The 14,115-nt window shown below is 38.3% G+C and overlaps 1 protein-coding gene across 1 annotated transcript in view; it reads left to right on the top strand.

Annotated features, from left to right (window-relative positions):
* CLVS2 (clavesin 2) overlaps positions 1–11,179 on the top strand; it is a 52,377-nt gene extending 41,198 nt beyond the window's left edge. The window contains exons 4-5 of the mRNA XM_005518327.3: positions 1,011–1,231; positions 5,966–11,179. Of these exons, the coding sequence (XP_005518384.1) occupies positions 1,011–1,231; positions 5,966–6,053 (309 nt within the window). The 3' untranslated portion in view covers positions 6,054–11,179. The remainder of the gene's footprint in view (positions 1–1,010; positions 1,232–5,965) is intronic.
* Positions 11,180–14,115: the final 2,936 nt, after the last annotated feature.

Genomic DNA, 14,115 nt, shown 5'->3' with positions numbered 1-14,115 from the left:
AAGCACTATAAAGCAAATAACTTTCACCATTAATAAACATTCTTTTGCAAAAGGATAAATTCCTTTCTGAGATGGAAGAAAATCACTAGTTTTGCACAGTCATATTAACTTTCCTGGGTCTACAGCTGACTGGAAAGTGGTCTGAAGTAAGCAATAAAAGACAAGCATATATTTGGTCTTTGTCTTTCAGCCTCTTGAATTTAACTCTTATAAATCATACTAAGGGTATAGATGCCCAGAGGAGTCCCTGCAAGGTGAAGTGGACTGTGGAGGATCTCTGAGGGGAAACACTAAAGTTAAACATAAATACAAGTATTCATGTCATGTCATACTAATATATAGATATATAAATATAAAGTATATATGAATATCAGTCTACCAAAACATTGATGGAAAATATAAAATAGTCCATCAGCTATTCCCTCAGTGTTGTCACAAGGGATTATTTTACTGTTATTACTTTCTTCATTTATTGTCAAGTATAAATAGCAGTTACTGGTATGACTAGATTAAGGAAGAAAAGTTTTTCAGCACTGTTACCATTATTCTGCACAATATATCTTATTTATAGGACTCATGGCTGCATGCTGAAAGTCAATATATATTCCTTGTGGTATATGGCTCATATTATTTTTATTTATTTATTATAATCTTAATTTATTAACTTAATTCACAGAATTAGGGAGAGCAATTGACAAGAGATTAACAAGGCAATTTATCGATCTAATATTCTGTCCATCTAGATACCAGACACCAGTTCTTACCCTCACTAAGTCCCTTTCCCTGCAAACATTTTAAGTTATTTATGCTTTAATCACTTTGGAGATTTATGGACATGGTATGACCGTGCTTAAGGCAGAGGTGATGTGTGCCTTCCTCTGCACCTCTGTTAGCCCAACACAACCAGAATGTTTAAGTTGTACAATATCCTCTTAACAATGATGATGTCATTTGGGCTTTGATGTTTTTTTGATGATAGCCCTGTGTTTTACCTGCATGTGTACATACAGATATTCCTGCATGGTAACAACCTCAACAGCCTGCATCAACTCATACACCCTGAGATCCTGCCTTCAGAGTTTGGAGGAATGTTGCCCCCCTATGACATGGGGACGTGGGCGAGAACACTGCTTGACCATGAATACGATGACGACAGTGAATGCAATGCGGACTCCTACAACACTCCTGCAAAGGATATAGAAAAGGACCTCTCTCCCAAATCCATGAAAAGGTGAGTTAAAGGTACTGCTGTCTTCTAGTATTGCCATAAGGTTAAAATTTGCCTTCTTCCTTCTTTATGAAGCTGTAGGTAGTTCACTTATAGGTAGCTATAGGAAGTTCCTACATAGTTCCTATTATATAGGAAGACGCTTGGGTTTTTTCCCCCTTTCCTAAAAAGATCAGTGTTGTTGAGAGATCATGGCCTTGATTATTACCCATGTGAGTTGTGAACTCAGTACAGCTGATTATTTCTGTGGTGCCATGTAAGTTGTGTACACAGCGCTGTCTTTGGAATAAGCTATCTCACCTCAGCCTACAGCACTTATTAGAGAAACAGTGCTAGCTGGAGTGAGCCTCTGTGCAGAGGGTAAATTTGGGCCAATTATCTTTCTGGGTCGTGATGTTAGCTCTTATCTTCCTCCATCTCATAGCCCACTGCCTGGTACCCATCAGCCTATAGGTGCCAGGACATTTACAGCATCTGAACCATCAGTCACAGTGACTCCATGCCTAACAAAATATGAGGAAAACCAGGACCAAAATCAGTGCCAGTTGTTATACTCAAGTCTGGTAAACATCCTGGCATTCTGATAGTCTTTTCTTTGAGGAGGTACAGTGTAATTGCTTGCTGCATTTTACCATTCAGAATAAAGTACAGGAAGAGCTTAGTTACCTCTCCAGTAACTCCAGTAACTGTGGAAGCAGTGAGGTCATTAATTTGGAAGGGGTGAATCTGATCCAAGCTTGCCAAGGCAGTAGGAGGAAAAAGGATAAAGATTACAACTGTGATAGAAAAGGTAGCAGAAAGGGCAGAAGAAAGGGCAGCAAAAGTTAAAGTGCAGCTCACAAGGGGCAGGCCTAGCATTGGATCAAAAAAGAACAAATAAAACAGAAACCAATATATAAAGTCATTAAAAATAAGTTAGGATATGCTAGGCTGGGAACCCAGTTTCAGGAGACAGCATGTGATGCAAAAGGGAAAGAAACTCTGGAAACAGATCAAACAAGATAAAATATTTCCAGATTTCTCAGCCAGGAAGATGATATTGGCTGGAAAATGTTGCCTAGACTGGGAAGGACGATGTGGTTTAAAAGGGAGATATTTTTATGGAAACAGAAGACAACATATGATTGCTATAGGAAATAAAAAAGAAAAAAAGCAGTAAAGTTTAAGGATTTTGTGTTGAAAAAACCTCCACTCTATTGAAAGTGGGAAATAGCAAGAAACTGAATAGAAATGAGCTAGGATAAGAAGTTAAAAAGGGTTCTGAAACTGTATAACAGGGATGCTGGAATAGTTGCAAACCTGGTCTCAAATTCCCAGTGAGGGAGGGAGTTTTGGCCATAAATTCCCAGAACCTCCCAAATCCCCAGTGCCCATATATATGAAGTTAGAATTGTGTAACTAACACAATAAATGGGACTGAGAAAAAGAGGCAGGGGAGGGGAAAGGTGAGAAATACACTTTTATATGATTTGCATGCAATACAAGCATTATGAGACACTAGAGAAGCTGTCTTAGACAGAAGAATGGAATTAAGGAACTGAAATGCAGAAGTCCTGCTGCAAAATGATGGTGTGAGAGTAACTTCATCCAAGGGTGCAACAAAAAATATGAGAAGGCCTGTGACAAGTCCTTTTGGAGCTGCCTGTTTGGAGCAGAGTGTTCCAGATTGTCCTGGGCAAGCATATTATTAAGTGGAAAAGCAGTGAGTGGAAAAGAGTTGACCAGATTCTTAATTTTTTCTCAATTAATTTTTATTTTCATTTAACTCGTTCTTGAAAACTCTTTTCATACACTATTACACTTCAGTGTAAGCTTCAAATTGACATTCTTTCAGTCTGGGTGATCTAACAATGTAGGAGACCTAGTACAGAAAATAAACATGTTGAAATCTTTATCTATATAATATTATGCTAAAGTTTCTTCACCTTCTATGCATGCTTTCTCAGTTAGAATGCCTCCAGCATCTGCTGGAATCCTTGTTCCCTGCTGCTGGACATAAAAAGTGCTAAATAGACTTACTGTGTCAGACTTACTAAGACTGACAGAAAGCCCCAAGCCTTCAGTGTATTAAGCACACAGATTCTGTTAGAACATAAATAGAAAAGTTAAGATAAAAAAGATAAACTCTATTTAATTAAAAATTAAATTTAATTTGGTTTCAGCAACTGATGGTTGTTTCAGTTTAAACCCACAGTCAGTAGGATATATTAGTGCAGAAGATTTTTAACATATAAAAAATCATGACTAAGGCAATGAAATGTGCTTATCTTAGAACAAGTTTCACAAGCATCTGGCAGATCTCCAACAATTTTCTTGTTTAATTTGGTTTTCCATTTTAAAATTAGTTTACTATCCTGAATGTCCTTTTAAAACCAAAATCCTACAGAGAATTCATCTCTTTCTTACTTATTTGTTGTCCCCAATGTGAACCACTGACACTCCTCCAGACCTCCTTGAATTTTTTGGTGAATTGGATGACCTTACCTTGAAAAGAAGGTTGACTGGGGGGATGATGATGGAGATAAGGAGGAATTAATGCCGCCTCTAGCACAGACCTCTGGGGAGAACTTGTTTATGTCATCTGGCAACATTGCAGCTGTCTCAGCAGTCAGGTTTCGCCTGTGGCTGTCATCCTGGGGCACCCAGCTGGAGACCTGCATCCTCTTCTCACCTAACCCAGCAGGGCAGGTGTCTGTGTTGATAAACTTTGCAGAGGAGCTGTGTTTTGGTTCCTCACTTCTGCAACGGGACTTTATAGTATAACTCAGTCCCACTGTGTTTTCTCAAAATGTATTCAGTAATGTTTGTAAAGTTATTTTGGAGATGTAGGTAGAAGAGAAGGAGCTATAGACTTAAATGTTTTTCCTTCCACATACCTTCATCTGTGAGTTGCTGGTGAATGGGATGAAGCATGATATTAAATTTCTGTTTAAAACTGGGTGCAAATTATTTCTGCTTCTTCTTCAAGGCATTTGGGCATCTGAGCTTACAAACCATGGATCAGAATTGGTGCAGTTCAATTTTCACACCTGCACTGGGGTTTTGGAGGCCCTGGAAATTTATGGCCAGGAATTGGAGGCCAGGTTTGCAGCCCTTCCAGGTCCCCTTCAGTTTTCCCCAGATGAGAATATGAAACCCTGTCTCCTCAGTCATCGGCAGCTGAGGAAAAGGCTCCGTTTTAGCACTTACATCCACTTGGCAAAGCTTTGAAGTTAATTTGCTTCCACAGCAATTTTTATCATGATGAACTGGATTTTCCATGAGTGCAGCTTCCCACCAGCAAATTTTCAATCAGCTTTGCATTGGCACGGTACCTTGTGAAGATTTAAAAAAAGCATTTTTAATTCAGTGGTTTAGTTTTCTCTGCCTGAGGAACTGACTAGTGTTCAGGATGGGTATTATTGTATACTCTTAATTTAAAAAGTTTAAATTATGCTTATCACAAGAGAGATGATCATATTTTTAAAGTTAATTTTCTTGATTTTTTAGTATGAGAACAGGATAAATATTATTAAAAAATATCCTTGTGTATAAAGTTTTCACCTAGGCTTTAAATCAGATGTTTTTTTCTTGTGTTTTTGTAAGTTTTCTTTAGATATTTTTGAGAAAGACCTCACCAGCCTCATTCATTGGTTTCACTGGATGATGCCAGTTTATAAGGGGGGGGAATTGACTCCATATGCTTATCTCAGGAAAGGTTAGAATCTGTAAAGGTTTTTCTCTGCACTGTAGCCCTCTAAATGGGCAAATCTGTAGCAATGCTGCAGGCGCAGTGTGCTTCCGCTGATCAAAAATAGATGCCTGCATTGTAGAGATGTACACATGCTCTTTAGTCATCTCAAATCTTTACAGAAAGAAAGAGAAGTAGGCATTTCCTGTGTGAAATTTTCCTCACTAAAGGAAACATCTAAAAAGGGTTGCATTTACTGTACCCCAGATGTGGCTGCTTTTTGGTGATCTGAGCCATCGCTGATGTGAGACCCCCAGCTTAACACTCCAGGCTTTGTTTCCAGTGGAACATTTTGATTTTGCCAGAAACTTGGCTTTCCTTGTTGTCCATCACATATGGCTGTTGCAGGGCACCAGTGCCATGTTTTGCTTCTGGGCTGAAACAGAGAATCTAGAGAAATTTTACAATCATCACTGAATTTGCTCCGATCATCCTTCCCTGCCCTGTTCAGTTGAGCTGAAAAGTGAGTTTGACGCATTTGTCCGCTGCTCCAGAAATCCTGCTAACCATGGCACTATTCCTAGGTTTGGCTTAGGATCTTGCACTGTTGAATTAAGATGCTATTCCGAAAAGGAGCAACTTGTGCTTCCAGCTAACACATCCTGCTAATAGCGGTGTGTGATTAGCCAGCTGGGTGGCTGAACTGTACCTTCCTTGCCAGCCCAGTGCTGTATAACCTTCTGGAGAGATTGTCAGTGCTTAAGTCACCACAGAGGACAGCTTAGTTTGCTCTTGGGTGTGGAGGATGCTCCCTGCTTCACGATTTCACTGAAGAGAGGAACTGCTTTATTCTGCCTTTTGTTCCTATATTTGCAAATCAGCACTGAGCCCTGTAAAGCCCTGTCATCCTTCCATGAGGGATATTGCAATGATCAGATGCTTGTACAGTAAAGCTGTACCCTTATTTTTAAGCTCCAACAGAAATTAAAATAAACAAAAGAAAGCTGAGGTTTACCCTCATTTGTCTTGATCTAGAAATGTCAAATAAACATGTTGTCCCTCTGCAGGTCTCAGTCAGTTGTGGATCCTGGGGTGCTGAAGCGCATGGATAAGAATGAGGAAGAAAACATGCAGCCTTTGCTTTCACTTGACTAACAGTTTCTGAGCATTGGACCTGAACTGAGGTGGAAGGCACTGCCTCTCAGCAACAAGCAAATCATTGGGAAAGAGTGTAACAGCTGGAATCCTATTTACTCATGTTAATGTAGCATATTGGCAGCAGGTGTTACTATTCTGCCTGAATTTTGGATGCCCTTTGGTGGAAAAGAAGTAGAGAAAAAAAAGAAAATGAAATAAAAAAGAAAAGGAATCAATAATTTATTCTGTAAGTGCCAACTTGTTTGTAAATACAATATAACCCTCCAATTTTACTTTGTAAGTTATGGTAAGCAAATGCTATGGGAATGAGTGACTATTAAATATGTCAGTGAAGTGCACTATAAAAAAGAGAAGAAAACGTGTGTTCTCACATGCACATGCACACATACACAAACATACTGAACAAAGAAAAATATCAAAGCCAATTAAATGTTGTCCTTCCCATGGGAAGCCAACTAGTACACTTAGTACTGGATTTTTTCTGCAATGCTCACACAGTGTGCTAAGATAAAGAGGGAATATAAGAACTTGTGAGATGCTGCAACCAGTGGAATGTTTCCTAACTGTAGGAACTGGTTTCTCAAATAACACTGGGGCTTAGGATTGTGATTTAGCATAAACCATGTGCATTGTAGGAAAGATCACAGGTGAACTGGAACCAACTCTTGGATAGCTTTGTCATTTAGCTGTATGGATCGCTGAGGTTTCTTCCCTGACTTTTCATTTACACAAGTAACCGGCTTGGTACCATAATCTGGGTGTTATAATGTGGGACACATTGGAGTTACTTCTCTTGCATTTTGGGTGCACATCAAGAATTTTTCCAGAATCCTGTTCTCCCTTGGATTGAGACATTGGTCCTCTCAATACAGTCCGATAACCAGTATCTGAAAGTAAAGCCTGGCAGCAGAGGTTAATCACTGAATCCTGTGCACTGGGAGACTGGACACATATATATATATATTTTTACCAATCTCTGACAAGCATACAAGGTGACATTGTTAGATAAGTATATTTCATTGAAGGTTTATACAAGAAATCATACCTATTCAATGTACTTAGATATATTATAGATTGTATATTGAGACACTGTCATTATTAATATAGTAAAACTTTCCATAGATCAACAGCATCCCACTCCAAGCAAGGATTAATATGAATAAGTTGTAGTCAAACATTTCAGCCTATAGTTTAGGACACCTTTGTTTTGGTTGTAGTGTAACTGTATATACTGAACATGTGCCATAATAGAGAAATACATTTTACCTCAAAAGGGCAACAGATTTCACTAGGGATTGGGTAAATCAGCTGAAACGTAGGGACTGTGTCATCTCTGTGCTGGCTGATCTGTGTGCAGCCTGTGGTATGCTGAGGCAAGAATGTAATTTCTTATTAGGACTTAAATTGACAGTCAGAGTGGGAAGACACACAGAGTGCCCAGCAAGACATCTGAATAATTAGAGGTATTGTAAGAGCATGTTCAGGCAGTACAGGGATTAGTTAAGAAAACACTCACCACAGTGGAGGTGACAGCTCACGGCAACCCTGCCTCAAAATGCCCAAGTTTAAAACATTCCTTCCATCACTCCAGTGATCGGTGAACTTTCAAAGTTACTGGTTGTAGGTCACATCTTCTCATCCAGGATGATTACAGCTGTAAGATTTGATAGGCTGAGAAAAGAGCAGAGAGTGAAAACTTGAAAGTCTGTCGTCTCGAGTTTAGCTGTAACTCCTGTGGTGGCAGCTTCAGCATTTCTCAGGGCTGAGACGACCCTGACTCTTCCAGCATCACCCTTGATTAGCCCAGGCAGCACACAGATAAAGCTTTCCTGCTTCACAGGTTATTAGCAGCACTGATAAATAGTGTAAGCCCTAATATGCCATCACCTTGCAGGAACTTGTCTGAACAACTCATTGCCTTTCTGCTTTCCTAATTCTGTTTTTGTGGTATGCGTTAGGAAATGCAGAGAGGAAAGGTATGGAGCCTGAACTTGTTATCAGTCTGTCCTACAAGTTGTCAGTAGTAGAAACTGTCCTAATACTACTTCTGTGGTTTGAGAGACTTGAAAAAATGATCAGTTCTTATATACTATTCAGTTCTATTTTTCACATTCTTTGTAAAATCATGCTGTATAAGTGAGATGTGTCTCCAGTATTTGCTTAAGTGCCACATCTGAATGTATGTTCTATATTTCCACACTTCTGGTTAATAGAATAGTATATTGTCATAGTTATGATTTAAAAATTCTTCTCAGATTAAAATAAAACATCACTAGACATTTCCTCCTTATAAGGGCTTCAGGGTTTAGTCAGTACTCCACATGTATACAAGCTGTGACACAGTGGTGATCAAAATCTTCATGGATCCTTTTAGCTACATGGGCCAGACTGGTGTAAGACAGCAGAATGCTGATTTCAGAGTGCACCACCTGTCTAATAAAAAAAAATGCAAATCTGTTCCACTGTATGAAGCTTAAAAATTTTTTTGAAGCTTATAAATTTTTGTTTGAAAATCCTTTATTTGTGCACTTAACTGTAATTTATGTAATATTTTCTGATGTCTGATTTCAATTTTAAGGTAATGAGTATTAATACATTCTTTCCAGAAAGTGAAAGTAGGATATATTATAATTTTGTGTAACTGGGACCTCATCTTTCAGCAAAATTGCTTTTTCAATAAGATTCTCTCTGTTGAAGAATTGGGCTACAGGTCTTCTTGGATGCAGCTTTTATTTCACTGAAGCAAATTCTGACAGTGGTAATTGCAGTTGTGACATTGAAAAAGAATATGGAAACGGGTAAGAGAAATAAACACACTTTACCTGCTTTCAGTATTCTTTGAAGGCATTTCTCTTTTACATATCAGGGTACATAAAGGGTTCCACCTTTCTTGTAGAAAATCTTTATAGGTAGTTCAATTTTTATTAGATGAATTTGGACTGAAAACTTTTTCCAATCTTTATTACCATAGGAATTGCTGTCTAATTTTTATAGCAGAATTGAAGTGCTAAAACCAGAGTGCACATGCTTGGGAGGAACTACTCTTAATTTCTTACCTTTTTTGTGTATTGGGTAGAATAAAACCTCGTCATAATTATGCATGCTGATATGCATATAAAAATATCCTGCAATATAAGGAACTTAGTGGAGAAACTGGATATACCTGTCCAACTATGTAAAAAAAAAAAGAGGATTAAAAAAAAAAAAAGTGTAACATTTGATAGTTTTGGGCCTTTGATAAGATCTATAAATATCCTCTTACATGATGATTTTTCCAAGACACAAATGCTTAAAAACATATGAAAAAGTTATGGAAAATTCCATGACCAAAACCTCCTTGTAAACAGAGATGTCGATAGAATCTTGGCTTTATAGAGACAGGTAATCAGACCCACTAAGCTCCAACAAATATACAGACTCCCTCCCAATAGTTATTAGTTGTAAAATAGTTTGAGATGTCTTTACAGAAATGTAAATTTACTGTATAGCATATTTAAAAAGATGTTTTGCACTCTACAAACATGCTATGCCTAGTCACAAACTGAACACAGAATTAAAGAAAAGAGGAATAAAAGGGACCTCAAGAGGTCACTGATATGTCAAGGAGCAGATTCACTTTAATGTCGCTCTCAAATGTTTTAACTCAGTACCTTGCATGGAATGTTCTCTGTATTATTTAATCTCAGTCACAGCCAAGCCTAAGCACATTACCTGACAAAATTGTAACCTGACAGTATTTTGTTCATGCCTTTTACTATCTTCCTGTTCTGTTTGGGAAATTAAAGTTTGTCAAGCATCATAAGAATTATCATTTAGCATTACTTGGAAAACTCTTTGCAATAAGCTTTGTTAATATCCCTATTCTTATATTGTTTCTGTTATGATTATAGATGTATGTATTTGTCAAGTTTTTTTGATAAAGTCATATTTGAAAGAGCATGCAAGAGAGAAAAAACCGAAATCAATCAGGCTTCAGGATTTTATTTAGAATATTAAAATGGGATTTTAGGGTGATGCTGAGTTTGGATTTTATAATCTTTAATTGTATCTGGGAAATTTCCTGCTGAGCTGTTGGCAGTGTTGGGTTCCAAGACAAATTTGGAAGATAGATATCGATATGAAAGACAAGAGCAAAGGTCTCAAAGGATTATACTGAAAAAAACCAATCACATGGCTAGTTGGATCAGGTCCCTCTAAACAAAGGTATTTTGTAAGTAGCTTGTAAGAGTGTACTTCTGGTGCTGAGAATAGTTCTTTTGTCCACAAACTTCAAAACACTCTAAGAAATTGAGAGAATAATAGTTATCCAATTTCTCAGGTAGTAAAGCAGGAACACAGCGAGTTAGAGACATATCTCAATGAAAGACATTTTTCTATGTAGAAAAGATGACACTTTGATCACTCAGTCTGATTTTAACTGCAGGAGAGAAAATAATGTGTCCCTATTTTGTATAAGAAGGTCTTACTGTCAGTTCACTCATGCCTAGTTTCTTTAGAACACTTTATCATGAGACCTTTGCAATCCAGGGGTGGTCTGCTTTCCTGTGGGGTTAAATATGAATGTACATTTAACCATTTGCGCTGAGGAAATGACAAAAAATGTGTATGTCCCCCAAATTAAATTACTTTTTTCCCTGTCTGATTGTTGAGAAAAAAAGGTAATTTAATCCAAAGACCCCCCCCAAAAGGAAATTTTCCCTGTAAAGAATTCTGTCAGGAATGAAAAAAGATACTTATCTCCCATTAACTATACAAAGAACATCAACATTTTGTTTAGTCATGGCCAGGTGACCCCAAATCAAAGAGCAAGCCAGGTAGATAGAATCCCACATCCTGTATTGCCTTGTAACTTTGAACGATCCTGTGTCAAAAGTCTGTATTTAGCAGATTGACCTGGACATTCCCTTCAGTTTGCATTTCAGTTTTCAGTTGTATACAAATTCTCCTTCCTATCAGCTTTTGGGATCTTAATTTGTTTCCTTCATAAGGGGTCTGTTGGCACAAAACAACATTGACCCCTGTTGGATTGCACAGTTTGTGAAGTGGTTTTGTTAAAAAAATAACAGCTTGTGCAGTGCTGGGCAGTGGTGAAGTTGAAACATGGACAGAAGTTCCCGCTATTGTGTCACTCCTTCTCTAGTGTTTTGTGTGTGTAAACTGCTTTGATTGATAAAAGACATGTTAACACTTGCATGATATGAATTTAAAAATGGAGAAAAAAGAGGTTTCCGCAGTGAGTTCAAAATCTGAATTGGTCAGCTATTGCTGTGGAATCCAAAGTGGGGAGGGAGGGAGGGGGACCCTGCACGCAGGTGAAATAGAGAGGCCTCCAAAGGAAGATGCTGATAATTCCTTATGGTACACGTTTTGTTATAATGTGGCCAAAGTATTTTGTGTGCAGAGATGGTGGTCAGCCAGCTCTGTTCTCTCTGAATCAGTGGCTTACAGTAAGTCGTCTCTAAAAAATAAAGGTATGACAAAGCTTCCTTTTGCAGAGAATTCACTTCCAGAGAATTGACATATCTGTCAATTTGCAGTAGACAAATGGCAGGAGTTAATTAGGATTTTTATTTGATATGGAAATGCTGCTGTGATTCCTTAAAGAGGCTGTCGCATCATCGGCAACAAACAGCAGTGCCTAAAGGCAGGCATCTCAAATCAGGTCCCTTGGTTAATAAAAATTTAAGAGAAGAAAAAAATCAAGGGAAGAGATAATAGAAGATGATAAAACAAAATAATTAAAAAATCAAAACAGAAACAAGCTTGCAGTGGAGAGCTGTATGAATAGCAAAAATGATGTGATAGAATTTGCTTCTAGCATTTCCAAGAAATTAATCAGTAGCCTATTATGAGCACTATTATGAGTCCCCCCCTCTACATTATGAGCAGAGTTTCCATTTTTCACATGGTCTATCATGTATGGCCACAATGGAGTTTCCCAAATCTTTAGAAAATGAGTTACCATGTAAAATGGTGGGTGCTGTAGCTGAGCTTGTGAACATGATTTAAGGGATCGGAGCACAACAGCAGAGCCTCACCTGTAGATGGGTCCCAGGAATATGAGAAGTGCTGCGTCCTGCCTGGCTGAAGAAGTCATGGAAGGAGAGAATGAAAGGAGCCCTATGGCTATAAGGAAAGGTGGCAGGCCTAGGGAGAAGACAGCACTGGGGATTTGGAGTGAACTGGTTAACCATTTTCATAGTGAGGGAGGCTTTCACCTGCTCAGTAATATAAGAGATTACTTACAAACCCCGTGACGCATGTGTCATCAGGAAGGAAAGATAACATTTCTCACTTTCCCACACAAACTCAATTTCAGTACATTTAAACCTGATGCATATGCTAAACCTGAAGTGCCTCTGCTGCTGCTGTTTCCACAGTAGCTCCCAGGATGTGGGTATCATGTAGCATGCAGGAACTGGAAGGGTAGAGCCTCCCAACCTGTCCATAGGAAGACAAGGGAGGGACGTATTCTGCAAAACCCTGCTGCAGAGAAAAAAATTGCGGGAGAATCCAGCACTTGCTCGAGTTACAGCCTGCCTTGCCCTGACATCAGTATCAGCACCTACTCTGTGGAAAGCTGTGAGTGGAAGTGGTGTAGGAACGTCCCCTGCAAACCTCGGTGTCTCGGTGCTAATTATGCAGCCTTTGAGCTGTAGCTGGTGATCTGTGTCCTGTGTCTTCAAAGTGCTGCTGGTGATGTTAACTGTAGCCATTAGTCACTCAGAGCAGAGATGATTTAAAGGAAACTGACAACTTTAAGCATTACACTTAATGCCTAAGAATATGAAATTGGTGATTGTTACAAGTAATGCCTAAGATTATGATATCTTAAAGACATCCAGGGTTTCGTTGCTTTGTATCCTTGATGGGACTTAGTGTATAATCACTTGCCTTTAAGTATGGTTGTCCCTGACGTTCACATGTATCTTTGATTCAGCAATGGTAGAAGGAATTAAATAGTAGAAAATGTCATTCTAACGCTATGAATACATTTAGAGGGGCACTTTTAGATTACCTGACACTATTAAGAAAAATTGTTTTGCAGTTTCCTAGTGTTCAGCTTGAGAATAATGGCTCTTTTAAATCATTTGCTTCTCTAGTTCTTTCACCCTTTGGATTACTGTGTGAAACGTGTTCTGTAAAACATTCCCAGCTTTTCATCCCTTCTCCTACCCTCTTGTGTTCAACAGCATCCTGTCTTCTGTGTGTACTTTATTCTGTGAAAAACTGAAGAAAACTCTAAGAAAAACCCATCACACTGATAATCTGCAGACTAGATCTTGAGGACCAGTATTTTAAATATTTACTTTGTATAAATCTCTGGTTTACAGGGTGAGATGGAAAATGAGACCAAGGCCAACCACATCATAGAGGAATACTAAAAAAAAGAGTCTGGCTAGGGGTGTAGATGAAACAACTCTTGTGATTGAAGATGTTACCTTCCCTGACTTAGTTGTCACTCTTCATGTAGGAACTACTGCCCCAACATTTAATCAACAACGTGTTATGGAAGTACTCATGTCCCAGTGAAGGCTGTGCATTAATCATGTTAACTCTGTTGATTCTGCACTCATGCAAATAGAAAAGCACTCACATTATCTATTAATACAACTCTGTTACAAGAATAATGATTAACAGCTAGTCATGGTGACATCTAAAATTGCAGATTGGCAATCTGTGCCTTAAGGCTCTTGTGATCTGTAGTACTTACATAGCAGTAACTACTGAATAATGTTCTTTTTGCATGCAGCAATCTACTTTGGAGCCTTGGAAAATATAATATTTGGAAAACATTGTATCACCATATCAAGATTCAAAATTAAATTACAGGAGTAATTTATAAACAGTGCTTGTATCCTCAGGATAAATTTTGTTTGTTTCTCAGTTTAGTACTGTTAGGACTCAGGGGGTCTGAGATTTGTAAAGCCAGGACAAGTTTATTAATCATGTTCTTTCTCTGTAAAGTTTCAATAACTATTCTCTTTTCATAACTTGTTGTCAGTTTGAATTTTATTCTTGGACCTAGTGAAATGGTTAATTTTGGTCTGTTGTGTTC

The sequence above is a fragment of the Pseudopodoces humilis genome, chromosome 3, assembly GCF_049639895.1.
Source record: "Pseudopodoces humilis isolate 2021_Gansu_Grassland_sample_001 chromosome 3, ASM4963989v1, whole genome shotgun sequence".
Lineage (NCBI taxonomy): Eukaryota > Metazoa > Chordata > Aves > Passeriformes > Paridae > Pseudopodoces > Pseudopodoces humilis.
The sequence above is the reverse complement of the archived record's forward strand: the minus strand, read 5'-3'. Positions and strand labels throughout refer to the sequence as shown.